The sequence below is a fragment of the Dicentrarchus labrax genome, unplaced genomic scaffold (genome assembly GCF_905237075.1).
Source record: "Dicentrarchus labrax unplaced genomic scaffold, dlabrax2021, whole genome shotgun sequence".
Classification (NCBI taxonomy): Eukaryota; Metazoa; Chordata; class Actinopteri; family Moronidae; genus Dicentrarchus; species Dicentrarchus labrax.
Genome location: NW_026136712.1, coordinates 17,534,969 through 17,562,657, shown reverse-complemented (window position 1 = coordinate 17,562,657; position 27,689 = coordinate 17,534,969). Strand labels below are relative to the sequence as shown.

Sequence of the window (27,689 nt, the reverse complement as noted above, 5' to 3'; positions counted from 1 at the left end):
TCGGTTGCATCATGGGTAAGTATCCGGTAGGTCTGGAAGGTGGGGAATCGGGCATTTAAAGGCCGGACAGGTGTCATGTGGAAGTTGTTCAACCTCTCTGCTTTAAGAGATGCAAACAGCATCATGCAAATCCAACTTGAATCTGCCATGACGGGAAAAAAATGTAACTAAAACAGCCAATTAAATTAGGCCCTAATTAGGGTGACTGAAGAGCAGCAAGAACCAACAGGTTTGACCTTTTACTATCAGCTCTCTGCTGCCACCTTGTGTCACATGTGAGGAACTCCACTTTTTTTTACTTCTTCTTAAAGTATTCTTTAAATAAATGTATATCCATCCAGTTTCAACAGTAATATCTGATTTCTCTATAAAACATACATTGAAAACACTGAAAATATAGTTTTTTTTGTTATTTTAAGTATTAAGTATTTCAAGCAAATTTAAGAATCATATGATCCCATTAAAGTCTGTTGCACTCTTTTATTTACAGTAGATATAATGTAAGGGCTTGTAATGAATTAAAAAATATCATCATACATAAATGTATGTATGTCAGAGAGGATTTGAAAAAAGTATAAATACATTAATAAAACAAACCAATCTCTTCTAGATTAAACAGAACAAACCAAATCTCTTTAAAACAGACACATGATTCCGAGGTGTGTTTATGTGGGCAGACTTATGAACTTTACATCTATTCCTTGAGCTGAATAACATGCCTCCCCTAAGTCCCTATCTACAGCCAATGTTTGGTTTGTTCTTGCTAGACTACTGCAGAAATATCAGCTCATTCTAAGGTAATAAAAACACAATAATCCCTACATTCAGGTGATTATACTCTAATGAAAAACATACTTATGAATATTATATTCCATTCCTACCAACAGATCCTTCTCAATGTTACACAGTGGAACTTTAAATAACATTTTATAAATGAATAAAGTTTGGCTTAACTGAGCTTAAACTGAAGATTCATTCAAGGTCCTTTGGTATTCTTTAATAGTGGATTGTATTTGTTGGAGCAAGTTAAAGTCTGTAATAACTATTGGAGGGAAGAAAACACTCGAGTCTGGCACAATCTGATGTGAAAGAGTTTATTGTGCCCATACAAGCAGCAACAGGAACCTACATGATCTTCTGGGGCTCCCTTCTGTTTGCTCTGAGCCACCACCTACTTAAAAATGAATCAATATTAGACTTATATTAGTAAATTATGGTGTCAAACCTTCCAGTCTTCTAAGGTTAGGCGGGAAAGAAGTGCCACAAACTGTAGAGATCATCAACACCATAACTGTCACTGTGGAGGGAGGTTTGACAGCAGACTACGAGCACAGCGCGGTAAACATCCCCTTCCTGTTTTGTGGACACAGAGTAAAAACCACTCTGTGTTTTAAGTACCTCGATGTTAACCAGCTCCATTAATAGATCTTCAACCAACACGGAGCTGTTAACATATTTAAGTGTTAACCAATACATTATAATCACCGTGGTGATAGTGAGAGTGATAAATAAATTCAATACACACGTGGGTGTGAGTAAAATGCATATACTTAAACACACAGACGATATACTTGAGATAAATTAGGGCTGCACAATTAATCAAAAACATTATCACAATAAGACCAAATGCAATCACAGTAGCTGCAGTTGTTTGATAAAATATGTGACAGCACTATAATGAAGATGCCCTGGCCTACAAATCTCAAGGTAAATGACCCAAATACGTCGTAGAGCTACTGCGGAGAGGTTACCAGCACATCAGCACAGCAAGTTGGACCTCTAATATCTGCTCCTGAAGCCAAACCACCTGTTGAGTGAGGACCTGCAGCCATCTGAGGATCCTCACTCCTGCTGCTGCGGCGGCCAACCTCCCCTCTCTCCAATTTTTTGTACTTTAGTTCCCTTAGTTGTTTCACATGTTGCCCCAACTTGAGTCTGTCTGCTTGAGCCATGTTCATCTTTTTTCTCTGAGTCTCTTTCCTCGCCTGCCATCGTCGCTACTCCGGCTCCATAGTAAACAAAACACATTCAAACACACATTAATGCTCTTAATTTGGTTTAAGTTTTAAGTTCAGTTATTTAATGCCCAGTTCACTAAAACCAGGTAGTGTGAACTAGGCTGTGGGCAACCTAAGGAGGGTCCTGCACTCACACACAGAATTTGCAGGGGATAAAGGCTCTACTTAGTTTTATATTTGGTGCCCACTTATGTTCTGAAGTGCAGGCTGGTTTCGGGCCTCAGTCTTCTTCTTTTTCTTGTTTTACGGCAGCTGGCATCCAGTTTATTGGTGCATTACTGCCCCCTTCTGCTCCAGAGTGTAGATCTAATCCCCTAAACAAGCACACACACACACACACACACACACATAGAGCCCAAACTATGCTTCATCCTCTGTGTTTTACACTCTAGTCAGTCACATCAGCCACCCTATCACCTATTCCTGTTCATCCATCTTATCCTATAGAAAACCTCTGTATCCTTTAAATACAATACCCTCAGTTTATTTCCTCATCATTTCTCTCTCTCTGTCCCATTTTACAACTCAAAACTGTTCCACTGACTCTTCTTCCTGGCGTCCCTCACATGAGCATGTCTGATGTTTCCCTGCCATTTTCAGGCAGTCTCCACTTTTATATTCACATTTCAGCAGCAAATATTACAGCTTTTACTCCATTTATTACGCTATTTATTTTTTACTAATTACTACATACTCAGATTTTACTTATATTACATTATAAAAAGTGACATGATTCTACTATTTCTGTGCTTTTACTTTGAAAACCAAGCTTTTGGGTAATGAGTATAGTGTATTTTTACTTTGTGACAGCCTGTTGCTTCTTTCTCTCCCACTAACATGATCAAATCATTGATTAATAATCGATATTTGCTGTCAGACTTTCTGCTCCTCGCCTGCAGTCAGTTTTATAATGATCAGGCTGCTTTACGTCGTTTGCCCTTTGGTTAAATAAACAGACCCCAGATCAGTGGAGGTGTCGTAAAATCACCGGGCTCGCACTAACATGATCAAAACAGTTTTTGTCTTATTTTTGTTTTTACTCATCACTTTTAAATCACGTGTGATCTTTAAATCGTGAGATTAAATGTTTGTTGTTTACACATTTTCACGACTGGCTCTGTTGACGCAACGACAGCACGACGTCTGGAGTCGCTTTACGGCAGAGCGTGTTCCTGGAGGTCAGACGAGAAGTCGAGTCCGGTAATCAAGAGACGAAAAAACCGGTGTTTTTACCCGGTAAACTCCCTCAAAGACTCACTGTACGCGCTCACAGGATAACGTCTGTCGGCGGCGGTGACTCCAGCTGCTCGTCGTCCATCAGTTTATCTCATATTTTGAGTTTTTGCGACATAGCAAGCGCCTTGCTAACGTGTAGCCAGGTCGGCTTCGGCTAGCAGCTCACCTCCTCCCCGGCTCCAGTGCTCTCCTCCTCCTCCTCCTCCACCTCCTCCTCCACCTCCTCCTCGGATCATTTCACAGCCATGGACAACTCACAAGGATCAGGAGGAGCCAAAGCCGGTCTCGGGGGTCTCTTTGGAGGCGGTGCACCGGAATACTCCAACACAGAGCTCGCCGGTGTTCCCTGTAAGAGTCTCCGTAATGTTATCTCTGTTATCTGAAGATCAGCCTGTAACAGCTGTACTGGCAGCTGGATCCAGTGTCTGTACGTTGCTGCTGAATGCATTGGTGGTTAATTTGTGTCGTAATGTAATTTCAGTGACTGGGATGAGTCCTCTGTCCCCTTACCTCAATGTCGACCCTCGCTACCTGGTGCAGGTGAAGTGGCTTTCTGGTTTTATTTATTTTTTTTTTTTGTTGTTTTTCTGATTGTTAACAGCTGTTTTTGTTTTGTTTTAGGACACAGATGAGTTCATCCTCCCCACAGGTGCCAATAAAACGAGAGGGAGGTTTGAACTGGCTTTCTTTACCATTGGAGGATCCTGTATGACCGGTATGTGACTGAACTTACAGCTAACAGAGGGTTTATTTAGTTTGTTACCAGGTTAAATGTGTTGTCAGAATGAGGATAATATACTTGCATTATATGTGAGATGTAAGTAATGTTTTTAACCAGGTTAAAAATGTGAATAAATCTTTGTCCAACTTTGTGGCCTCAGTGTTGGGGCCCGGTTCATAGAGAGGTTTCTTAAAGAGTTTGCTGTAAAATGACGTGAGCGGTCTGCACAGAGCCTTGACCTCGACGTCCAAATCCTCTGTGACGAACTGAGACATCAGTTGTGAGCCGGGCCTTATTACCCAACGTCAGTGTGTGGACCTCACTAGAGATTGTGTGGGTGAATGGTAGCAAATCCCTGCAGCCAGGTTCCCGAACTCTTATGGAAAGTCTTCCCAGAAAAGTGGAGGATCAGATTAAGGCTAATGGTTCTGGCAATTAGTAAATAGTTTAATGTTTAAATTGTTGTTTTGTTTCTGAATGTTACCTTAATGCCTTACTCAGCCTCTTGGTTTTGATTACAGGAGCAGCATTTGGAACTGTAAATGGTCTCAGGATGGGCCTGAAGGAGACTAGAGACATGGCGTGGTCCAAACCTCGTAATGTACAGTAAGTATAGGGACAGTTTAGTTTACAAGTATCATTACAGATAATATTAGTGTCACTTGACCTGTCCTCTAAATGATTGCTTTCTGTCCCTCAGGATTATCAACATGGTGACCAGACAGGGTGCTTCATGGGCCAACACTCTGGGCTCTGTTGGTAAGACCATTATAATGTAACTCAATTGTTTAAATGTATAATACAGGGTATGTTTTTATGGATTTGTAGTTTGGTTTGTTAACTTTTAAGTTCCTTCTTTTGTCACTCGATCGATGTGTTTTAAGCTGTTTTCGTTGCCTTTTATTAAACTTTGTGCGTTTTCCTTTGCAGCCTTGTTATATAGTGTTTTTGGTGTGGCGATAGAAAAGGCCAGAGGAGCAGAAGATGACATCAACACAGTGGCTGCTGGGACGCTAACTGGGATGCTCTTTAAATCAGGCAGTAGGTGTCTTTTCCACTTGTGTATCTGCCCCTAATGTGTAGTTAACCTCCGTAGAGTACTTGCAGATGAATTACAATGAGGTGAAGATACCTGGATTTTATTATTGTCTCTCCAAATAAGATAAATGAATGATGACTTTAATCTTGCTGAACGATCACAGCATGCAGAGTCAGTTGAATTTTGGCTGTCAAATACATTTATTGGACATTAGATTGCAACAAATTATCATTATTTATCAACCTGGGGATTATTTATTTTATGTGTCAGTTCATTTGTGAAATTCATAACATCCTCCCAGGGCCGTAGGTTAAGTCTTCAGATTGCTGTTTTTATTTGACCAAGATATTCAGTTAACAGTGATATTAAACAGAAAAGCATCAAATCCTCATATTTCAGAAGATTAAACCAGCAACTTTTTGCTTTATAAATGCCTTAAACGATACATTTATCATTAAAATCTGATTGATTAAATGTCTGTAAGTTACATTGATTAATTGTGTAATCATTTGAGCACTAATAACCATTAAAACAGATATAAATACTAATATTGTTACATGATGTCAAGATTATGTTGTAATAATGATTGCAGTGCTGATTTCACCACCTCTATATTTGTATTTGTCTCATACTATTTAATGTTCATCTGGTATTTTGGGTTATTTAAAATAAGAATTATCTCCTGGAGTTCCTGTTATACAGATGTCTGTGTTCATACGTACTTTATCACTCATTGTGGTGCTACTGTGTGTTTGCAGGTGGCTTAAAGGGCGTAGCGCGAGGAGGTCTGGCTGGTTTAGCCTTGTCTGGGGCCTACGCTCTCTACAACAACTGGGACCACATCACCGGCTCCTCCTCGTCATCCTCCAGACTGTACTAACGTCTCCCACACACATCTGCTTCCACATTGGGGCCAAATATCTCTCCTGGACACAGCCTTTAACCACAGCACTAAGAGGAATTAGACTCTGGTCAAATGCAGTGTGCTCTTACCGGGAAGTGTGAGTTGGTCCCAGTTCGCTGGTTCAACCCCCCCCTCACCCCCTCCATAGCCACTTTCCTTTCCAGGAGCATTCTGGGAAGTAAAAGATGTGTTTTGAAAAGGAAGATGTGAAAATGCAGACTAAATTCCACTGGGAGTCCAGATGTTGACCGTCCTTTAACACCCCTCTCTTCATATGTCTTTATCTTCTGAGGTATTCCTTTCACTGATCTGATCAGTGGTGAGACGACCCTGCGAAGATGTTATTATATAGAGGTGTGTCATTTGTTATATTATTGTTTAAAAGAGATTATTATTAGTCTTCATTGATGCTAGTTTTGAAACCAATCAACCCATGAAATTTGGGTTAAATGCGCCAATTTATAAGGTGACATCTGGTGTGTGTGTGTAGCTCACCAGATGAACAGCAGTGGATTTCAGATTTTGGACTGAAAGACTCTACAAACACAGAACTAAGCCTTACGATCAGTTCTACTCTTGTATTTATTGAAGCGTACCTGCAGTGCTTTCTGTCTTACTGTGCAAAAAGAAATCACTGTAAAGCTGTACTGGAAGTGCGTGCTGTTAATGTGTCTCCATCAAACCAGATATAAAAAAACTATAATAAAAAAATGGGAAATATTGACAAAGATTTTGCTTTTTAACCATTTTTATTACGCAGATGTAGACTGGATGTAAAAACTCATGAGTAGGGCTGCACAACTAATCAAAATATGATTGAAAGAAGCTTAAATTATTTTGATTAAGGTCAAATTTGTGACAAAGCCGCATTATGATGAAGTGCTGTAGTGCTGCAGAGATGTGATGGCATGCAAATCTCCAGATGTAAGAAAACAAGATTTTAATCGTTCTTTCACTGAAAATCATCGATCATTCCCACTAACTCTGAATTATGTCGTAATATCTGTCAAAACAATTGTAATATAACTTGTATAACTCATACAGCCCGAGTCATGAGTCAGTGTATACTATGCTGCACTCTGTCCCAACTTTCTCCTGTTCCAAATCAGAGTAGTGCAGAGTGTAGACCGTGAAATACGGTGTGTTGAGACACAATTATTGCACATTCAGAACAAGTATTTACATCTTGAAGGGGTTGTAAGTTCCAGAAACATGCTGGGGGAACATGAAGGAACTGTGGCTCTTAGAAAAAGAACAGTTTGTAGTCATCTGTGGACGTCGGACAAAAAACAGAGCGGAGCTTATGTTTGCTGTCAGTGCTGAGTCTGCTGGCCCCCTTCAGTGCAGGAAGAAGTCCCTGATACGTGTTGCCTCGATCCAGGGGATGTAGGCGGCGGTGCGGGTGAAGACGCTGGGTTTGTTCTCAACAGTGCAGCCGATCGGTCCGAAGCTCACCACGCCGTGCACCTCCCAGCGGTCCCGCCCCATCTGGCACAGCAGAGGGCCACCAGAGTCACCCTGGGAGAGGGAAGAAGCAGAGACATGGGTGGTGAGCAAATTCATGGATAAAATTAATTCTTTGTCAAACACCGTCTGTGAATCTGTAATCTCTAACCTGGCACGCAGCAGGCGGGTCCTCTTTGTCTCTGAACCCGGCACAGATCATCGAGTCTCGGACACGATCGCCCCAGAATTTCTTCTGCTTGCAGGTCTTGAAGTCGATGATGGGGAGGCGCGCTTGATTCAGGGCTTCTGCCAGAGACACATTCTCCTTCCCACCTGAAATGTGTTTGAGAACAAAATTGAAGGAATTTAAACTGCATTTAGATTTTTTTAGCTGCACTGGCGGCGTGATCATTTCTCCAGACTGAAATGTCTCCACGACTGTTGGACAGATGGCTGTGATCTTTCGTACAGATGATCCCCTGACTTTTCCTCTTGCACCACCAGCAGCTTGACGTTTCTAATTTAGCTTGAAAACTCTCAACAACTTTGGAGAAAATTTTAAATTTGGCACAGAGTTACTTCCTCTGACCTTTCACCTAGTGACACCATCACATCACATTTTTTTAATTTGTCCAAAAATTGTCCTTTGGTTTATGATCAAATGCCTGCAAACTAATGACATTCCCATCCTCCTCAGCTGTAGTTTGTGTTTAGCATGCTAAAATGCCAAACTAAGATACCTGCTAATCATCATTATGTTAGCACTGTCAGTGTGAGCTTGTTATTGTGGTGGCTTTTTATGGAAGCAAACAAAGGCCATAATAATTTGAATATTAAAAGTTAATTGTGTGATATGAATCTTAACCACCTCTGAAATCAAATATTTTACTTTTGAAACAACTTATCTGTGTTTTTAATTAATTTAACATTTATAAAAGGTCTTCAGGAGCCAAGTTTGAATTTCACCAATCCAGTTTGAGCAACCTTATTTTTTGACATGATTTTAATGTTTTCTATTCAGAAATGAGCATCTTGAAAACAGGTTTTTGCATATTGAACTCTATAAACCCTAAACATCAAGTTTCTTGTATAATTACACAACTTGAAGCCACAGAAAGTAAAATATTCAAAGTAATTCAAATCTCAGTCATGGTTAAATTTCATAATTAGGCATTCAGTTGCTTCAGATTTAAATTATGACCTTTCTTTGCTTCCATAACATTAGCATTTAGCTCAGCTTTTCCAATACATCTGTAGACTCTTGTTGGCCAATAGTTGCCACAGCCTTTCCCCTTCCTCTCTTTTATATATCCCCTCTTTCCTCCACTCACCCCGGGTGTCTCCCCAGCCTGTGACCCAGCAGTAGTGTCCCGGGTTGATGCTGGTCATCTTGCGCGGCAGGCAGGCGTAGCGGATGAAGTTTGAAGGGTTGATGTCTGTGCCAGCCTTCACCAGGGCGATGTCGTAGTCCAGCTCGCTGTGGGTCGGGTAACGGAAGTTCTCGTGCCGGTAGATTCTCTTCACGGGGAAAATCCTCTCTGCCGTCTCCGAGCGCTTCAGCTGGTGCTTCCCCAGGACGATCCTCCAGCTCCCAGCATCCTCTGCTTTACCCCTGAGGGAGCAAAAACAGAATAGTTAATGGTTAAAGTGAGGCCTTCATGTGTTTTCTTTTTCCACCACTTGTTTTTCTGTGTGAAGTTTCTTACTTTTGGAAGCAGTGAGCTGCAGTAAGGACCCAGCTCTTGTGGATGAGAGTTCCTCCACAGACATGAATGTAATGTTTACTTCCTCTGGGACGAACCTGTGAGAGAAAACAGCCACCTCAGTGATTTTTTTCACCTAATTTTCCTAACATCTCTCTCACCTTACCCCTTAAATATCACTCTCATACACTACATGAGACAGAGACGTTCCCAACCACAGTGCCTTTAAGTATTTTAGGGTTGTGGTTTCCAACCTTTTTCTATCATTGAGTAAACTGACGCCATATTTTATGGATAGTTTCTATTATATTCAATGGATAACAATAACAGAACGGTTAATAAACTGTGCAATGAACCCAAATACTGCAGGACGTTTGTTTAAAACAAGCAATTATGATGAATTCTGAATTCTGAGCAGATTATTTCTTGTAAATATTTATCAGATGAGTTTTTCTCATATTTTTAGAAACTTTTTATACAATTAAATCTGTACGTGTGTATTTAAATTTTTTTTTACAATCAATTTAATTTAGTTTTCTTCACAAAAATGAATAAAATGCAAAAGAGATTTTCTTACGCCCTTTAAAATCAAGAGAGGCCTTGTAATTATTATTGTATTATACTTACAATTATATTTAATTCTGGTATATTTTCTTATTTTAAAAAAGTTTTGGCCTTAAAAATCCAGTATTGTTCAAAGTAGCATATAATCATACATATATGTGTCCTAATGAGATATTAATGAGATTACTGCCTCTGCTGGTCGGATTAATTTGTTCCCTTTTTAGGAGTGTTGTTGCTGTGTAGTGGTCCGAAATGTGGACAGACGGTGAGAAATAAAGACACAACTACACTCAGATTATGATGATGTTAACAGGCAGAGGAATAATCAACTCTCTTATGTTCAATGTAAACATCATACAGCCAGTAGGTGATGTTGGCCTGCCATCCCTCCTCTCATCCCCCGAGTACTGAGGATATCGACCTTAAACCGATAAATTATTGAGAATTATTTATTTATTTATTTTATATTTTACACTTTTCTCACTGAACTTTTTATTTAATTTTTCTAAAATAATTTTATTTTAAGATGCACATTTACAAAAAAATTTAAATGCAGCCATTATTTTACTTAAAATATGTATTATTAGAGTACTTCTTTATAATCCCTTCAATTCAGTGTTAAAACTCACAATAAATATTGTTGATTGTTGAATTTATTTGTCAGTTGTTGACTACATACAGATGGTGACACAGTTAATAAGCTACTTTTGACCTTTGCTTAAGGACATTTCTCTACATGGACCTCTTTGAATTTTAATTGAGTAACCTTTAAACTACAGCTTGTAGCAGGTTACGTAAAGAAATGGTCCTCTCATCACTACGATGTTTCCACTGGACCATCGTCACTGATAAAAATGAACAAATTGCCAAATATGATCAAAACTGAGGATACTGGTGTCCATGTTATTTAAATTGAACATCTTTAGTGGTTTATTGGATCCTGGGAACTTGTAATGGACATTTTTCACTGTATTCTGACAGTTTATATACTTAGTCGAAAAAATATAGTCAAGTTACAGTTAGACATTCGCTGAGCAAATGTGAATATATATCTCTAGTTCTCAAGTTTTAAGAAGTAGAGGTTCTGAGGGGGCTGCAGCACCCCCGAAAAAATGGCATAATGAAAACCATTACTCATAAAAAAGTTTACATTTATCAGGATTTACATTCACACACTGATATTTATTGAGTGTTTTTACCTTGTGTTTTTATCTGCTACAATTTGTGTGAAATGTTACTAATAACCACTAAATGAGGTATAAATGATCCTGTCCATTCAAAATGAATGCAAAAACCATGAATGTCATGCATTTAGCCTTTAGAATGATATCATTATATAGACTGACTTTTCTCTCAGCTCTCTCAACACCCTTAAATATTAAACCACATCAATACACAGACAGATTTACCTGCAGAGAGACCTGCCAGGGCCAGGAGTGAGGTCTGGCCTCATTCCCAGACACAATCCTCTCAACCATATTGGGCTTGAAGTGAGCCATACCACAATCCTTCGGCCAGTCTGGGAGACGAGAAACACAAATAACTTAAGTCCCAAAGAACATAACAGTTTAACAGGATCCTCTGTGTTTGTTGCTTAAGTGTTTGGAGGTGTGTGTTTCTGTAGGATTGTGTATGCTCACCCAGTTGGAGGAGCTTGTGCTGTGGCTGTCGTCCGGGGGTGATTGTGTATGCGGCTGCCTTGCTCAACAGCAGCGGCAGCAGCAGCGACAGAAGGAGGAGCAGAGGAGGTCCAGGAACAGCCATCGTCTTCCACAGAATCAGCGGCCGGCACACGTCCCACGCTATTTATACTGGGCAGCAAACACACGCAGATGTACAGTACATACACAGGTACACATACAGTACACACACAGTACACACACACACACACACACACACACACACACAACAGCACACCTCCAGGGACAATGAGCTGTGTCACAACAAAGGCCGAGCGCTGGATTATTCTCCTGTAGCTGTGAATTTCCACTGCCGCTGAGAAAAAGGGGATTTCGGGGAGTCCCATCAGCACTTTCACATACATATAGTATGCTCACAGGACACCAACATGCACAGGGGACAAAGGCAACACAGCACCGTACACAAACAAACATCATGTCACATGACTTAAAGCAGTGACATAGTGACCTGAAAACTACCTTTATCTCTCTATCAAATCTCCACTGTTGTCCATCCTGTCGAAACATGACTCAGTGGAATGGATGTCGTTACCTGTGTGTTTCTCTGCCTAAAGATGGCTTATATGGGTATTTATACTCCAAAACTAGGGAGTAAGCCAGGCTGATATCAGCTTGTGACAGATTTAAAGGTGTCAGCTTATATGTTGGCTGATAAATAACAAGAAACTAAAGTACAGCAATGTTTCATCAGAACACACTGACCAGGTTGTTGGTAGCGTGGCTCTATGGATGGACGGTAATGTCGGATTGTTGGTTGTCCAACCACTTCGATCCAGACTGAAATATCTCGACAACTATGTGACGGTCTGGCATGAAATTTTGCACAGACATTCACGGTGCCCAGAGAATGAATCCTACTGACGTTGGTGATCCCCTGACCTTTATTCTAGGGCCACCATGAGGTTGGCATTTATGCTTTTAAGTCAAATCACACACAACACTTATTGGGTGGATCACAGGAAAAAGTCCCCCTCAGGATGAATTCTAATACATTTGTGATCCTCTGGCTCAGTCAGGTAAAATAATGTTAATTATTAATTAATAATGAATTTCTCCAGTAGTTTATTTTATGAACAAAGGGTTAGGGGTTAGCTACTCTCTACTGAAGAAGTAGTCCCAATCAAAACTGCTGCTGTGGAGCCAGAAACCTAAGAGACGGAGGCCTTAAAGCCCGAGCAGATGAAACTAGAAACTAAATCTGTATGGCTGGATACTACAAGAGGTGCAGTGGAAGAATAAATCTTTATTTAATTTAGGTATATTGACCCTTAAAGATCAGAAAACAAGCAACAGAGATGCTCCCCGCCGGCTCTACACACATCTGTGAAAATATGACAACAATAACTGCACTGGAAGCCACTGGTGAGTTGAGCTTTTTTTCTGTGGTGAATGAGAGAGAATGTGCCCGCTCATCTGAATGGCAGCGCCTGAATGGTCAAACCTCACCACTGTGGTTCACTAAGTTTACAAACAACTCAACTTTGTGTACGTTTTCCACAGTGAATGAATTGAGCAACTGCGGGAGGAGGAGGAGGAGGAGGAGGAGGAGGGAGAGTTTAGTGGTTCCGCCTGTGTGTTTTTGAGTTGGTGTTTATATCTTGAACAACATATTCGAGCTGAGTCACCTCCTGTGTAATTATCTGTAAATATTTGAGCGAAAATCCTGACATATGCTTACATAACACTTCCTTTATTTGTCAGCTGTAATGAGGAGGAGATTTTGACTGGTGATTATGTGCAACAGAAGAATATGTCGTCTCAGGGTGAAATAGCTTCAAAGATTTAATGGAAGAAGAAAAAAAAACTCAAGGAACTTGAAAAGTGTGCAACAAAAGTACATAAATAGGTTATTTACTTACAGAAAAGTACACATTTATTAGCTAAATTCACTTAAAATATCAAAAGTAAAGCACTGATTTTGCTTTTTACAATGTTATATTATTATTATGATATTAATATTATTGACATTTTACTTTTGTAGCCGACTGCCGATGAGCGACTTTAAATACCGTCCATCATACTTTCTAAACATATTATATGTTTTGTGTTTATACTCTTAAGTAAGTAAATGTTAATCAAATTCATCTATTTACTTTTGTACATTTTAAATGTACAATATCTCCCACTGAAACATAATATATATATATATATGTTAGAGGTCATTTAGAACAACCACATTTTAAAGATCCACATCAAAATGTTGATCAATGTTATGTGTTTATTTTCAAAATAAAACAAGAATATCGGCCAATATGTCGTTACCAGACTCTCAAATATCAATATTAGTATGTAACATAATATAAAATAGCTTAAAATAGAAATACTCAAAAATACAAGTACAAGTACTTCAAATCTACCCAATAATAACAATAATAATTTTAAACAGACATACATACAAACGTAAAAACAGAATAAACAAGAGAGATACAAAGACAAAATTCATCAAAAAAAGAAAAAGAAAAAGAAAATCAACAACAAAATCTACATTAACAAATGTATAACCTCTAGGGAGTTGTCATATCTTGACTATCATGAAGAACTCACTAGAAATGCAGCTAAACAGAAAATGTGTAGGTTTGTTTTCAGAAGTGAGGGGGGGCACAATGAAGTTACAAAATAAAAGCCTCAACCAATGCAGCCTGAGAGGCAAAACCCAGAGAAATGAAAGTCATCAGACACTTTCTGCACCACGTAAAGCTGCGAGCAGACTCTAATAATTGAGCTCAGATGAAAATATCAGTATTTCTATCGACTCCTCTCTTTTGTCATCTGCATTATGGCGGCTGGACAATAAGAGGAAGAAGTTTAGAGAGAAAAATGTAAATATTAGTTCAGTAAAGCACATTTTATATTCAAGATTTAAATCTTTTCAAAGCTTCTGGGAAAGGGTTTGATCAGTGTTGTTGCCACGGAGAAAAAATGACTTAGATCTCATTAAACTGTGCAACAAATGCGCAAAAGTGCAACTTATCAAAAAGACACAGTTCAGTGCAACTTGGTGTTATTGCATGATGACAAACACATTTGTTTTCTATGAATTTAGTGATTGATTCAACATTTTAAATGTAGCATTCACATGTTTTTCAGTCACAGTCCATTTGTGCTCAGGGGGGTATTACTTAAAATGTTTCAAACTGGGTACATAAATAAAAAGAGTTTGAGAACCTCTGGTCTAGATAAAACAACATTAAAGTGAAGAACTGCTTCCAGTGTCTCTCTGAACTTCATTCAGAGTTTATTTGTGGTGCTTTAGTGCAAACTGAAGTCAGCTATGGATAATCAATACGCCGATCAGAGCCATTAGATTACTCTCCAGGATCAGTCATTTACTTTCCTGGAGCTTCCACACCACCCGGGCCTCTTCAGTGTCTTGATCACGCTTTTCTTGCGGCTGTGTGCACTCCCACGCGAGGGTGACTTCGGATGGCTGGTGCCTTCCTCTCCGTACACCTCAGCCTCTTCTTTTGTATTTTCTCCCTCTGCTCTGCTTATTCTACAAGCAGCTTCCACCGTTTCCTCCTTTTTGCCTCCTCCTTCCTCCACCTCCCGACCTCTGTCTGCTGTCTCTTGCGTCCCCTTACTCTCACCCTCCACCGCACCAGTCGACGTATTAGTGATGGCAGGTGGATTGAGGTCTGGGGCCATGACTTTCACCACGTGCGATATGTGAGGAGGTTTTGGTGCTTTCTTCTTCTTCGAGGAACGTCGCTGAGGTCGGGGGCTGCTCTGGAGTTCCAGATGTTTCTGTATGGCTGTGGTCAGAACCTTTGGGTCCAGAGTTGCTCCGTGAACGTCCCACGTCATCCCGTCCTCGTCCCACTGAACCTGCTTCATGCTGCTCCTCCTCCCCAGCTCATCCCTGTCCTCCCCATGGGTCTTCAGACACGACCTCCTCCTGTCCAAATCGTGCGAGGAGGCAGAGTTCCACGTCTGTTCGCCTCCCCTTTTCTCCTCCTCCTCTCCGCTGCTGGCAGGGAACATGCTGGAGGACGGAGACACCAGATTGGAGTTGGAGCCCACTGAGGACCTAAGATTCAGTCTTGATCCAGGTGGGGAGCCCAGGATGGAGTGGGAGTCCATGTTGGAGGTAGACATTTTCCTGTTGAGGCCCCACAAGGAGTCGTTAGGAGAGACTGTCTGCACCGCTGCGTCTACCAGTTCCTGCCGTGAAGTCATTGTGCCTTCCTCCCTGAACCTCTCAACGTTTGGGGCCTTTGTGATGCCCTCTCTAGAGTTCAGGTTGCACCTGCAGCAGTTACCTAATTGCGAGTCACTCACAGACGAAACCAGGGGTGACCTACAACCTTGGCCTGTCAGCCATGGCAGCTCAAGATGGCAAACTGAAGCTCCTTTTCCAGAGTCTTGTCCCTCTGCCTGAGAATTAGGTGTCAGGTAGCTTAACATTTGCACTGGGCTTTCCACTCCTCCACCCTCTGATAACTGTGCGCCTGCAGGACTGTGCAGCTCTTCTATCACATCATCAGCAAGGCATCCGGGATCTGATGACGCACCTCCTTCTGCTAAGCTAACAGACGACGGGATTGGGGAAGGGAACGTAAAAGAAAGCAAGTTATTCTCCAGGAAGCCCTCATCCTCTGTGCTGGTGAGCTGGGGGAGATTGGGGGAGTTGGATGGCAAGGGCGAGGAGGTGTGAGCTTGCAGGGGTGACAGCAGAGGAATGGGTTGGGGCAAAGACACAAGTGAGTCTTTCTGCTGATGTGTGCTCAGCGTTAGTAGGGAAGAAGAAGAAGACAGATCTTCAGGTGGTAAAGTTGGTGTCTGCAGGGGGGAGATGTAGGGAGAGGGTGTGGTTGGTGGAGAGGTTGTTTTGGACAACGGAGAGTCTGGTGCAGCAGAGAAATCCTGGATTAGACTTGAGGGGCGTGAGATCCCGTCTTTCCATATAATTGTATCTGGAGTGCTGCTGCGACTGTGCGTGCTGCCACTCCAGCGCTGCATGTTGGCGATCCAGCGCTCGCTGAGGGCAGGAGGGTTGTGCATGTCCACGTTTTGAGCTGTGAGTGACAACTGGTGGCTGTTGGTGGCGTGGATCTGCTGCCACACGTAAGGGGGGGGGCGCTGCTGGAGTGTCAGTGAGTTCTGCTCAGTGTGTGTGTTCGTGCTGGAGCTGCGTCTGAGGTCCGTTGTGGCCCAGGCCAGGTCCCGCTTGTGCGCCGGCCCTGTCGCCATGACCACATCCATGGAGCTCTTAGACAGGGAGAAGATGGGTGCGCAATCATCCTCATCCTCCAGTCCCACCTTCCCAGCGTCACTGGAGAAAGAGATTGCCTGACTGCCTGAATAACAGACTGGCTGGTAGCTCTCAGACGCAGGGCGCCCGGGCCTCGCCATAGCAACAGCACCAGCCTGCAAGAAAAACACATCTTTGAGTGTTTAATTGCTCTTTATTCCTTTTTTTCCCGTTTTCTTATTTACTCATCCAGCACTTACAGAGCAACATTATCATTTATGGAGTTGTATTTCTGATTACCTGGTGAATGTAAGTCCAATATTAACTCCCTTAGCTCTGTTTTTAGTCTCTAGCAACTCCTGAAGGAAATATTTGGCTCCTTAGCTAAATGCTCCACTATGTTCACCAGCTGGTCACCAACTGTCTGCAGGTGGTCCCGGGCAGGTAGAGCACAGCATGTTGTGAGATCTGCCAAGAGAGCGCTGGCAGTAAAGTTTTGAGCCAAACAGTTTAACAATTACCTGAAACTCACTGTAAAGCTCCATAAAGCAGCCAAAAATTAATAAATATAAGCATAATAAGCAGTTTTAAAAGCAATATTTAGACAATTTGCAAAATACGCTTGACACCAATCTCTCTGTTTGATATGAAGCCAGTTAGCATTAATACTGGAAACAATGGAAACAGCTAGCCTTGTTGTCACTGGAGACTCACTGTCACTGCACCCATGGAATAGTCTCACATATAACCCCTAACCCCTGTAAGGCTGTAAAGTTGCTGCTGGCTCAAGCTCCATATTTATGTGAGTTCAATCCTCTCCTCTACGAGAAGAAAGCGTATCAGCGTATTTTCCCAAAATGTCGGAACTATTCCTTTAATCTTTTCTTTATTTCTGAGTCTGAAACACAGTTGGTGCACGCACACACGCCCACACATTCACAGGCACTCCCAGATTATCCTAATGGGATTACACAATCCAGATTATTTGATTATTGAGACAAAATACAGATTAATCGAGACAGTTTAAGAGAGTACTTGGCCTTCAGTTGACAGAAGCCAAAGAAAGAAAAGAGACAAAGAAAGGGAGAGACACTGAGAATGGATGATAGAGGTTATAATAAATTACAATTAATAGTTTTTTTCTTATCTTCAAACAAAGTCTGTACACATGTGGTGCCTAATTTTAATTAATCTGTGTATTTATGCTCATTAAAGCACATTACTCCAGATATTCAGTCTTTCTCTTATTAAAAATCAGTGCTGCTTTAACTTATTTAGTAGCACAAACAAATAAATAAAGCCATCTCTGTCCCAAACTGACCCGCAGATATCCACACAGCCTCATAATTTGTCTGTACTGGAAGAATAAACACCCAGTTGATCCACGTGAATGGCCGTCCCTGTGCACAATAGTACAGAGTGATGTCAGACAAAAGAGAAAAGTAACATCTTACCTATAAGTTTGCACCTTGTGTCCTGTTTTGGCCTCCGCCCTGCCACAAAGCAGGTAGTGCTAAATGGCGTCTCTCCCTCCTCCCCCTCAATTCTTAAGAAAATCACCCTCCTCGTTTCCAGCCGCCCTCACAGCCTCAAACACACACTCCACTTTTGTCTTCAGCTTGATCTTCTTGTTCCTCTGTCTCTTGTAACTGGACCTCATATGAACCTGGCATCAGAGGGAACATGCTTGTGATGTGTCCTTGTGCGTGTGTGTAAAAGAGAGGACCATTACTCTACCTTTAGCTCTGAGGATTAGCTCTCATCTCATTAGCTGTTTTCCAATCTCTGAACAGTGTGTGTGTGTGTGTGTGTGTGTGTGTGTGTGTGTGTGTGTGAAACAACGTTGAGTGGAGGAGAGGCTAATGAGTATTTTGATTCTGAGTGAAGATCAGATCAGTCATATTACATGTGCATTATATAGACTGTGCTTTGAGCCACATGCTAACATCAGCGTGCTCCCAGTCCCTCCAAGAGTTCGCTGGCTTTTATGGGGGGGGGATGCTGCGGCCTAAAATGCCTGATTTTAAAGCAGCGTTTCTAAAAAAAAACTGCAATGCATGATGTGATGTTTTTAGGCATGTTTTGCAATTAACTTGTGGGACATTGTGTTGTATTTAAAATGAAAGAATCAATTAAACAGCTGGTTTGGTGACGTATGGATCATCGGAAGCCAACAGCTGTCTAAAACTCTCAACCTTTTAGAGTTGCGGACCCCTCAGAATAATCAGGTTGGTATCGACCCCCACATGTAACACATGAAAACTACTAAACTACCACACAGGAGGACGATTGCTTTGCCTACATTATTTTATTGAAATAATGGCACCTTCACAGTCAACATGTCTGCTTTAGGACTAAAAGCACAATAATAAAATGCATTCTCATATTACTGAGGTAACTGGGCCTGTTAACATGTATAAAAACAGAGTATACAGCCTAAAGTATGCCGTGTTTTTGAGTTCTTCTCCCCTGTGTTGAATATCATTAAAAGGATGACATCGCTAAGAGCTGAGAGCTGTTTCTCTACTTGCCACTGGTCTAGAAAGCCTAAAACACAACAGCGTGGTTTGCAAATGGTTCTCTGTAACGTGAAATATATGAGATTTGCGAATGGGTTAAAACATCCTATATGAGTGGTCTGGTCCTTTAAAGGAGGTACGAGTGTAGCTGCCGACCGAAAAGCCAGATAACAGCATGAACTGGTGAGAATCAGCCAGCTGTATCGCACTCTCTCTGCTCTCCACGGCCACTAAAACACTTCACACACCACTGAACAGGTCAACTACAGTCACAGTCAGCCTGAGTGAAAGCTGACCAGAAGAAAAGACCTACCAACCTACCTTAATGACAGGTAAGTAAACCGCATTAGACTCAATCTCTGCCATGTACATTTCCTTCCTAATGTGTGCATTTGTTCAGACCAGGTGTTACGGTTGGCTGTTGGTCTGTCTGTGGGCCTCCTGTTGCTGCTGCTGCTGGGTCTGATGGTGTACTACCTGTGGAGGAAGAGGAAGGGTCAGAGTCAGAGTCAGTACGAAGAGCTGCTCTCTACAGTGCCTTCAGTCCCACCATGCTCTGCTCCCGTGATCCTGGTGTCTCAGGGCTCCTGGGCCATGTTAGTACCATTAAAAACCTTCATGCACACAGTCCTACATAGTGCTTTTATTTAGTATTCATGTAGAATTGTGGAATATTTTACAAGAGTTATATTTCTCCGTTGACTCACATATTTTTGTAAAAGTATTTTTGCTTTTTTTATAAGTAGTAATCTAGTACAGTAGAGAGCTAACAGGAAGCATACACATAACAAGCATACAGGAAGACTCTAAGCAGGTCTTATGAGGCAAGGCCATTTAGAGCTTATAGACAAGACCCTTAAAGTCGATGAAGTGCATACTTGAAGCTAATGTAGTTATTTAAAAATAGATGTGCTTGTTTTATTAAAAAACAACTCTGGAATATAAATATCAAGTCATTAGTGTATCAATTTTATGATAGTACCAACATCATATGCAACATGTTGATACTTCTAAAAATAAAAAGCAAAAGAGTGAACCTCTTAGTGAAGAACAGCATCCATTCATCAGGGATTTTAAAGACCTGTAGTCTTGAGTTCAGTCGAGGTGTCACAGTGAGGTTGAAATCAATAATTGGATATTTAAAATGCTGCTGAAGGCGCAATTAACAACATATTTCTCTCTGTGTGAAAGGCCCAATGAGATCCCGTTCACCTTGCCTCCTCGCTTCATGACGCAAATTCACGGTGACTTGAAAAATGAGGAGGAGAAAGAAGAGGAGGAGATTAAGATGGAGGCCCGGAAGGACATACTAGCCCATCGGGGGTCACTCTCAGTAAGCAGTAGGTCATTACTGCCTTTATTTGACTGCATGTGATGAAAGTTATGGTGAAATTCAAGGGACTCTCTGGTAGCCCACCTGGTAGAACTGTTACCCCATGAGGCTTTGCTGAATCTGACCTGTGGCCCTTTGCTGTATCATCCCCTCTTTCTCCCCCTTTCCTAAATATATATATATATATATATATTTGAAAAGCCAAATCAAAGATAAATCCTACATATTTCCCAACAAATCCTCACAACCTGTCTCCATCAGGATGGTTCCCAGTGGGGACGGTGCTGGCTGGTCTCTACTCTGTCCCTCCTCTGAACGAGGTGGTGGCCCCTCCACCCGGCATGGCCACCCGCCTCTGCTTCTCTGTGGAGTATCGACACAGCAGCGAGCAGCTCATGGTCTCTTTGCTCCGCCTCGGAAACCTACCTCCCCGTTTCCACGGCAACGTCACGCTGGTGGAGCTCCGGCGTCTCCCTGACGACCGGCGGCCCCGCCAGGCCAAGGCCCGGGGCACGGGGCCCGACCCGGAGTTCAACGACTGCTTCGTTTTCCAGGTGAGGACATGGAAGTTTACAGAAGTTTTGAAACTACTGAGATGATACCAGCAGTATTTGAGTAAATGTACTTAGTTACTTTCATGCAGTCTGTTTCATGGGGTTTCCAACCTGGGGGTCAGGACCCCCACTAGGGGTCGACAAAGCTTAATCGGAGGTTGCGAGGCCTTCTTGATTTTAAGGTGTGATACAAAACCAAATATACATAGAAGGCCTTTATCTCTGTATTTTGGTTCAGTTCTGTGAAGAAAAGTAAATATTAAGTAAATTGTTAAGTAAATAGAACAATGGCCAAGTGTCAGCGACAAGAAAAAACATAGAATTTGTCAAAAAAAGAAGCCTAGTAAGTTTGTTACAAATGATTAAAGTTATTAAAAATACACAATATAGACAGAGAATTGTATAAAACAGTTAATAATTATAATAATAATCTGCTCAAAAATCATCCAAATCACTTGTTTAACACAAACTTGAGTGACTTCACTGTTTCGGTTCATCGTACAACTTTGAATATAACATGAAATATCCATAAATATATCACTCAGGGGTCTTCACTTTACCAAATGATAGAAAAAGGTTGGCAACCACTGGTCTGTCTCACACACTTTCTGTATGTGTCCTCCACAGGTTTCAGGAGTGTGCGTGCCTCAGAGCACCCTGAGTGTGTGTGTGCTGAGTGTGGAGCAGGACGGCAAACGCCACGCGGTGGGCAGGGTGCTGTTTCCTCTGGAGGGGGAGCTCGGTCAGGCCGGCAGGGTGCTCTGGAGGGACCTGGAGACGGAGGACGACACACAGGTACACACAGGAACACACACAGGACGTTTGCACGTGGTCATAAACGCTCATAATCTTTCTGTCGCCTCTGATTTCTCTCAGTGTTCAGAGCTGGGTGATGTGCAGATTTCTCTCAGCTACAGTCCGTCTCTGCAGCGCCTCTCTGTGGTGGTTCTGAGGGCTCGAGGCCTACAGCTGCTCACAGACGCAGGTATGCAAAGTTTGAGCTGAAGATGGTGGGGTAACCTTACTAACATTGGTAACACAGCATCTGTGTGCTTCCCCAGGTGTGTGTGTCCAGGTGAGCTTACAGATACACACTCAGGTGGTGAAGATCAAGCGCAGCTGTGTGGCGAAATGTGAAAACGACCCGTATTTCAACCACAGGATGACCTTTAAACTCCGCTCGCAGCACCTGGACGAGGCCTGTCTGAGGTTTGAGCTGCAGCAGCCGAACGACTTCCGCTCAGGTGAAACAGTCAATTTATAATATCTTATTTTAAGTTAGGAGACATTTGCCAATTAGCCACTTTAGAGAGAAAGAGCAAGAATACAAATTTTGGGTGTCAGAAGTTCATGAGTGAGATCCTTTAAGCCTGAGGCGTATTAAGTAATTTTAATATAAATGTATGAACTCAGAAATGCATGATGGGAAGGTCAAAGCAACAGTTGTTGCTTATTCCTGACTATCTGATAAAAGGCACATCGTAAACATCAGTATTAGTTTTTATTTAGCTCTGTGTGTTTCGCTCTCCCAGAGCCTCCGGCCCTGCTGGGAGTGCTGGTGTTGGGTCCCTTCATGTACGCCAGGGGCCTACAGCTCCAGCACTGGATGGACATGGTCAACACACCGCAGGAGCCGGTCAAACTGTGGCACGGGCTGGGCAGAGCCACTTAACACCCATAACACACACACACACACACACACACACACACACACACACACACACACACACACACACACACACAATGTTTATATATGTATACACAAAGTTTTAAATCATTGTACAGCTACAGACTGCCACAGTTTTTTATATGTGGGCTAAAATAAAACCATTTTGTTCTCACATTTTTTACATTATTTCTAGAGCCATTACCTTTAATCTAGAACCAGATCCTTTAATAATCACACTTAGCTCCGAATCTCTTTCTTTCTTATTTCCTAATCACAGCAAAAAGAAATTACACTCAGATATAGAAATAAAAATTACTTTAATGTGTCTGCAAGTCTTAATTAATATCCTACATTGATACTTATTGTATTTCTTATTGTTATCACTGGTTAAAAGTGTTAAAGGATAACTTTATAACAAATTCTTTGTTCAACCGAGCAACAAATAAATCAATATCAATATATAATATCAATGTGCAGCCACATACATAAACAAAACAAATGTACAACTTGATAAATGAGGTTACATAATAAAACTGTGGAAATGTTGTCTGTAGTGCAAGAGGACAGCTGTATTGAAACGCTGTGCAAAAGGCATGTAAATAAAAAATGGTAGTAGTCTACAGGTCTTTGCAAATGATATTTAAATATGCCAGTGTTTAGTGCAAGAGAGTTTTAGTAGAGTTCACCAGGTAAGCAGGTTCATATGGGTTACAGCCAAGAGGAAGACGCTGTTTTTGAGCCTGGTTGTATCTAACGCTCCTGTACCGCCTCCCAGAGGGCAGGAGGAGACACACTGTATGATAAATGTCTCTTTTTTTCATGTTTATTTAAGGGAACTTTTGCCCTTTATTAGATAGGACCGCTGAAGATAGACGGGAAAGGGGAGGATACTTCTACCAGGTGATCAGGACAACCCAATAAATGTAATTAAATAAATGGCTGAGAGATGGGTACTGGAGGAGATATGCTGCCACCTCAACAACCCTTCATGATACAGGAACCATTAAATAAGACGGTAGAATATGAAACAAAGTGGGAATGCTGGAAGAATTTAGTTTTATATTACTTTATTTCTTTTAAAAAATATATTTTATTACGTGTATGCCTATATCTACATCTAATTCTGAATTTTAATAAAGAACTTTTAAGAAATTCAGAAGAAACTCAAAGTCCCTTCAGTACTTTCTGGTGTTGTCCAGCAGGGGGCGACTCCCGCCTTTCTGTCAGTGAGCGCAGCCGCAGTTGGAACCACCGACAGACAAAGAGGAAGGGAGTGTGAGGAAGCATCGTGTTGTTGTTTACTTTTCATTATCGGTGAAATTAGTGGATTATATCTGGTTTGTCATGAAGATAAATGAGAACACTTTACTGGAGGGGCATAAAGTCGTGCTCGTGCCTTATAATGCGGACCACGTGCCCAGGTAACACCAACAGCTGGTGGTCACGTGAGAGCATCACTGTTGATTTTATTAAGTTTATTTAGTCTCTTTTTTTAACTGTAAATCATTCATTTGTTCCTCTGCTGATGTCTTCTGGTCATCAGAATGTAAAAATGTCTCTTTATTATTTTACTTTAATGGTTAAATGTGGATAAATAACCATTAAAATTAGTTTGTGCTGCATGAAATCAGTTTAATATCATTTTTAATTATAATTTTTCATTCCTAGGGGCCAAGTCAGACATTTATTAACATGTTTTCTATTATTAATCTGTATCTGCAAAGTTACAAGTAGTTACAAAGGCTGTGTACTGCCAAAAGTCTGCCGATACGATAACACGATATATATATCACGATACAGGAGTTATAATTCAATATAATCAATATAAAAGAAGATTTTATGCAACCAGAACAGTGCGATCTGTATTTATCAGTCCCTGTAACATCCAACATTCGCCTCTGAAATATAGTCATAGTCAGAGTCTTTGTTGAAGGTCCAGTGTGAAAGATTTAGTGACATCTAGTGGTTGCAGATCACAACCCCCTCGCTTCACCCTCCCCTACAGTGGCTGCATGTTCCTCTTTAACAGAAGCTGTGAACCAGAGACGAGCGTCAGTCCTTTCTCTGTCTTTTTATATCCACCTGTGTCAGGTATCACGAGTGGATGAAGTCTCCTGAGCTGCAGCAGCTGACCGCCTCAGAGCCTCTGACCCTGGAACAGGAGTACGACATGCAGAGGAGCTGGAGGGAAGATAGCGACAGTAAGGAGCGATCTGCCTGCAATGTGCTCACAGAAAATAACACGTTCAGTGCTTTTAAAAGCCCCTTTTAGATATAAAGTGTTGTTTTTATTGCTACAGTAGCTTTCCATGTTTAAAGCGACAGTTCATCTTTAAAAGCTTTTATTTGTTTGCTCGTAACTTTTGCAGATAACTAAAATAAGAGATCATCCTGATGTCTTGCATGTGTAAAATATCAACGTTTACTTAAAGAAAAAGCCGTCTTATTGTAACATTTGTTTATTCTATCTTTCCAGAGTGCACGTTCATCGTCCTGGATAAGCAGCGGTGGGCGGACACCGGTGTAGAAGAGGAGCAGTGCATGGTGGGAGATGTCAACATCTTCCTGACTGACCCCACAGATCCGTCCGTGGCTGAGTTGGAGATCATGATAGCAGGTGATTCAAAAGGAACATTATATAAAACAAATCAACAAATCTCTCTGTTTATTTCAATACTATTTCACTACAGATGTATTTTTCTTTCCCTAAAACTTATAACGTTTCTTGTTTTTTTGAGCAGAGCCAAGTTACAGAGGGAAGGGCATCGGGAAAGAGGTGACACTCATGATGATGTGCTACGGTGAGCGGCTTGTACAATGTGTCAGAAGATTTGTTTTTGTTTCAAATTCTTTATTTTGGGAACAGTTTGTATAAGAGAACAGAAGTCAGAACAACCGTAGTTTCATTTCTTCTGCCATCCACAGATGTTTACAGCAAATCTGTGCAAATCTGTGTTTCTCCGACGCTGTTCAGCTGACAAAAGACGTGCAGGAGGGTTCGCAACACGACCTGCTGCTAAAGCTAAAGCAGCTTGTTTCTCTGATAACTTAAGATCCAGACATCCAGTGATTAAAATCCTTCAACCGGTTCAAATATGAGTTAAAAACAACCAAGATCGAAAATATTTATTGTTAAAATGTGGCTTAAAACTGGATTAAAAAAGTACATTTATTACAGCTTCTAGCAGACAACCACAACTCATATGTAAAGGGGATATGAGGTCATTGCACCGTTACCTGAGATGTCTCTGAGTTTTAACATTGTTGGAAACATTTGGGATAATCTAAGTACACAACACAAGAAAATATTGCAGGAAATCTTTTCTTCTGTTATATATATTTAAATGCTGACTCATATGACAGAGAGCTGCTGCTGTGGAGTAAACTCTGGTTACAGTGGGTGAATATTAGTTAATGAACGGTGGTGATCAGTGTGTTGTCTTCCACCAGGTGTCACCAAACTTGGGGTCAAAAAGTTTCAAGCGAAAATTGGGCTGGACAACCAGGTCAGCATCGCCATGTTCAAGAAACTCCAGTTCCAGGAGGTAATAAGATCACATTATCTTATAGTAGGAGACGCCTGATTGGCCCGGAGTGAATCCAACCATCGTCCTCGTGTCTGTTGCAGGCGTCGGTGTGTAAAGTGTTCAAAGAGGTGACCCTCGAGCTGACGGTGGACGAGTCGGTTCGCACGAGGCTGCTGGACGACACGGCGAACGTGAAGGAGCGAGACTACAGACAGACCTGCAGCAACAGACAGGAGCTGGTTTCATCGTGAAGAGCTAAAGACTTCCAGCTGTGAAGGAAATCATTCTGCACACAGAACTCTGAAGCTGAAAACTGGTGTTCGGTTTAGACTTGTACCCCTGTAAGCTGTAACACCAGAATACTTCATTACTGCAGAGATGGGAAGTAACAGAGTACTTTTACTCAAGTGTTGAACCTAAGTGCAGTTTTTAGGTATCAAGGAAATGTATTTATCATTATTCATCACAGGGTTGTATAAGACACATAGAAAAAGATCAGAATAACATATAATAAGTAATAATAACCAATATATACAGTTATTTATATACATATAGATATACATGTAGACACCGAAGCAATAAGATAGTGATGATAATGTGGTTTCCATACAGTTTGACTGCGTTTGAGCACCAGGAGTCCGCCTCCTCTCATGTTGGGCTCTGTCGGCTCGGAACCACCAGTCGAGTGCTCGATCCAGGATGTTGATAGACCAGCTCTCTGTGAGGATCGGGGCACAACAGTCCCATTTCGTCCAGACTGGACATTAGCCAGGAGCTAAGCTGGTTCTTCATTGTTCTAATCTTCCTCTCCTCCTGGAGCGACAGCACCCTCTGTGGTGGATCGTCTCTAGGTCGTCTGCTGCTCTTCAATCCGAACCCCACATGCTTCCTTTTCCGATGACGGTCGGCTATTTCTGTCATAGGTAATGTTTGTTTCATCAATAAAGCTGAAAACAAAAACTAGTCTGAAGGAGCCACTGGTACTGGTTCTTTATTATAAGTTTTTACTTCCACTTCCTCTTGCAGCTCCCACCCTGAATGCCCAAGAGCTTCCATTAAATTGGCTTTTTCTGCTGCTTTTCTCTGAAGCACTTGTAGTGGTCTCTGATGCTGAGACCACTACACTACAATAGAAACATCCGGTGGTTTCTGGTGGTTAATTCAATTTGGTTTGACATCCAACTGAATCCTCAAACAACCTTGATGAACTATACATCCATTGAAAACAAAAAACCTCTTGATTCGATCTGTACAAACCTTTATAGGATCCCAATATCGCTGCGACCACAGACACATGCTTTGTAGCAGCATTAGAATTTAAAAAATTAGAAACATATACACGCAAAAGGCAAGTTTGTGCCTCTCTGTATTTGCTTGAATATCACTTAGACTTATTATGAATTTTTGGTCGTAAACTGCACAAAAGCCGGGTGCTTATTAAGAGGTTAATAATATTATCTTTAAACTTCAAGTGCAGAAATTGACACAGAATAAAAAATAATGTAGGAAAGAGTCGTGTTTACAACCAATAAAGACTTGAGTGAAACATTACAACGAACATATTC

General features: G+C 41.4%; 5 protein-coding genes across 8 annotated transcripts; 3 read left to right on the top strand and 2 right to left on the bottom strand.

Moving 5' to 3' along the window:
* The first annotated feature begins 3,172 nt into the window (after positions 1-3,172).
* On the top strand, positions 3,173-6,648 carry timm23a (translocase of inner mitochondrial membrane 23 homolog a (yeast)). The gene is made up of 7 exons (XM_051418176.1): positions 3,173-3,602; positions 3,736-3,794; positions 3,876-3,969; positions 4,497-4,581; positions 4,676-4,734; positions 4,906-5,016; positions 5,773-6,648. Exons 1-7 carry the CDS (start codon positions 3,500-3,502, stop codon positions 5,892-5,894), a joined length of 633 nt encoding a protein of 210 aa, XP_051274136.1. The 5' UTR covers positions 3,173-3,499; the 3' UTR covers positions 5,895-6,648.
* Positions 6,649-7,141: 493 nt separating this feature from the next.
* On the bottom strand, positions 7,142-11,425 carry zgc:112285 (uncharacterized protein LOC561476 homolog). Its single transcript, XM_051418175.1, has 6 exons — positions 11,272-11,425; positions 11,041-11,150; positions 9,071-9,165; positions 8,696-8,976; positions 7,534-7,697; positions 7,142-7,436 (listed from the first exon to the last, which is right to left on the bottom strand). The coding sequence occupies exons 1-6, from the start codon at positions 11,393-11,395 to the stop codon at positions 7,257-7,259; spliced, it is 954 nt and encodes a 317-aa protein (XP_051274135.1). The 5' UTR covers positions 11,396-11,425; the 3' UTR covers positions 7,142-7,256.
* A 1,783-nt stretch (positions 11,426-13,208) lies between these two features.
* On the bottom strand, positions 13,209-18,216 carry LOC127373395 (uncharacterized). The gene is made up of 2 exons (XM_051417827.1): positions 17,977-18,216; positions 13,209-16,698 (listed from the first exon to the last, which is right to left on the bottom strand). The coding sequence occupies exon 2, from the start codon at positions 16,681-16,683 to the stop codon at positions 14,650-14,652; it is 2,034 nt and encodes a 677-aa protein (XP_051273787.1). The 5' UTR covers positions 16,684-16,698; positions 17,977-18,216; the 3' UTR covers positions 13,209-14,649.
* A 974-nt stretch (positions 18,217-19,190) lies between these two features.
* syt15 (synaptotagmin XV) lies at positions 19,191-22,913 on the top strand. Of its 3 annotated transcripts, none has more exons than XM_051417889.1 (8): positions 19,191-19,373; positions 19,447-19,637; positions 20,233-20,381; positions 20,636-20,928; positions 21,556-21,723; positions 21,805-21,913; positions 21,990-22,172; positions 22,461-22,913. In XM_051417889.1, the coding sequence occupies exons 2-8, from the start codon at positions 19,507-19,509 to the stop codon at positions 22,598-22,600; spliced, it is 1,173 nt and encodes a 390-aa protein (XP_051273849.1). In that variant the 5' UTR covers positions 19,191-19,373; positions 19,447-19,506; the 3' UTR covers positions 22,601-22,913. The 3 variants fall into 3 exon arrangements, with proteins under 3 accessions (XP_051273849.1, XP_051273848.1, XP_051273847.1); XM_051417888.1 differs by having other exon boundaries at positions 19,442-19,637; XM_051417887.1 differs by having other exon boundaries at positions 19,442-19,637; positions 21,556-21,913.
* Positions 22,914-23,831: 918 nt separating this feature from the next.
* Positions 23,832-27,087, top strand: nat9 (N-acetyltransferase 9 (GCN5-related, putative)). 2 transcript variants are annotated; one of them, XR_007886931.1, is made up of 7 exons: positions 23,832-24,018; positions 24,689-24,798; positions 25,074-25,214; positions 25,339-25,398; positions 26,048-26,142; positions 26,226-26,440; positions 26,737-27,087. XR_007886931.1 is itself a non-coding variant. In XM_051418435.1 (6 exons), the coding sequence occupies exons 1-6, from the start codon at positions 23,942-23,944 to the stop codon at positions 26,373-26,375; spliced, it is 633 nt and encodes a 210-aa protein (XP_051274395.1). In that variant the 5' UTR covers positions 23,832-23,941; the 3' UTR covers positions 26,376-27,087. The 2 variants fall into 2 exon arrangements, 1 of the variants encoding a protein (XP_051274395.1); XM_051418435.1 differs by having other exon boundaries at positions 26,226-27,087.
* Positions 27,088-27,689: the final 602 nt, after the last annotated feature.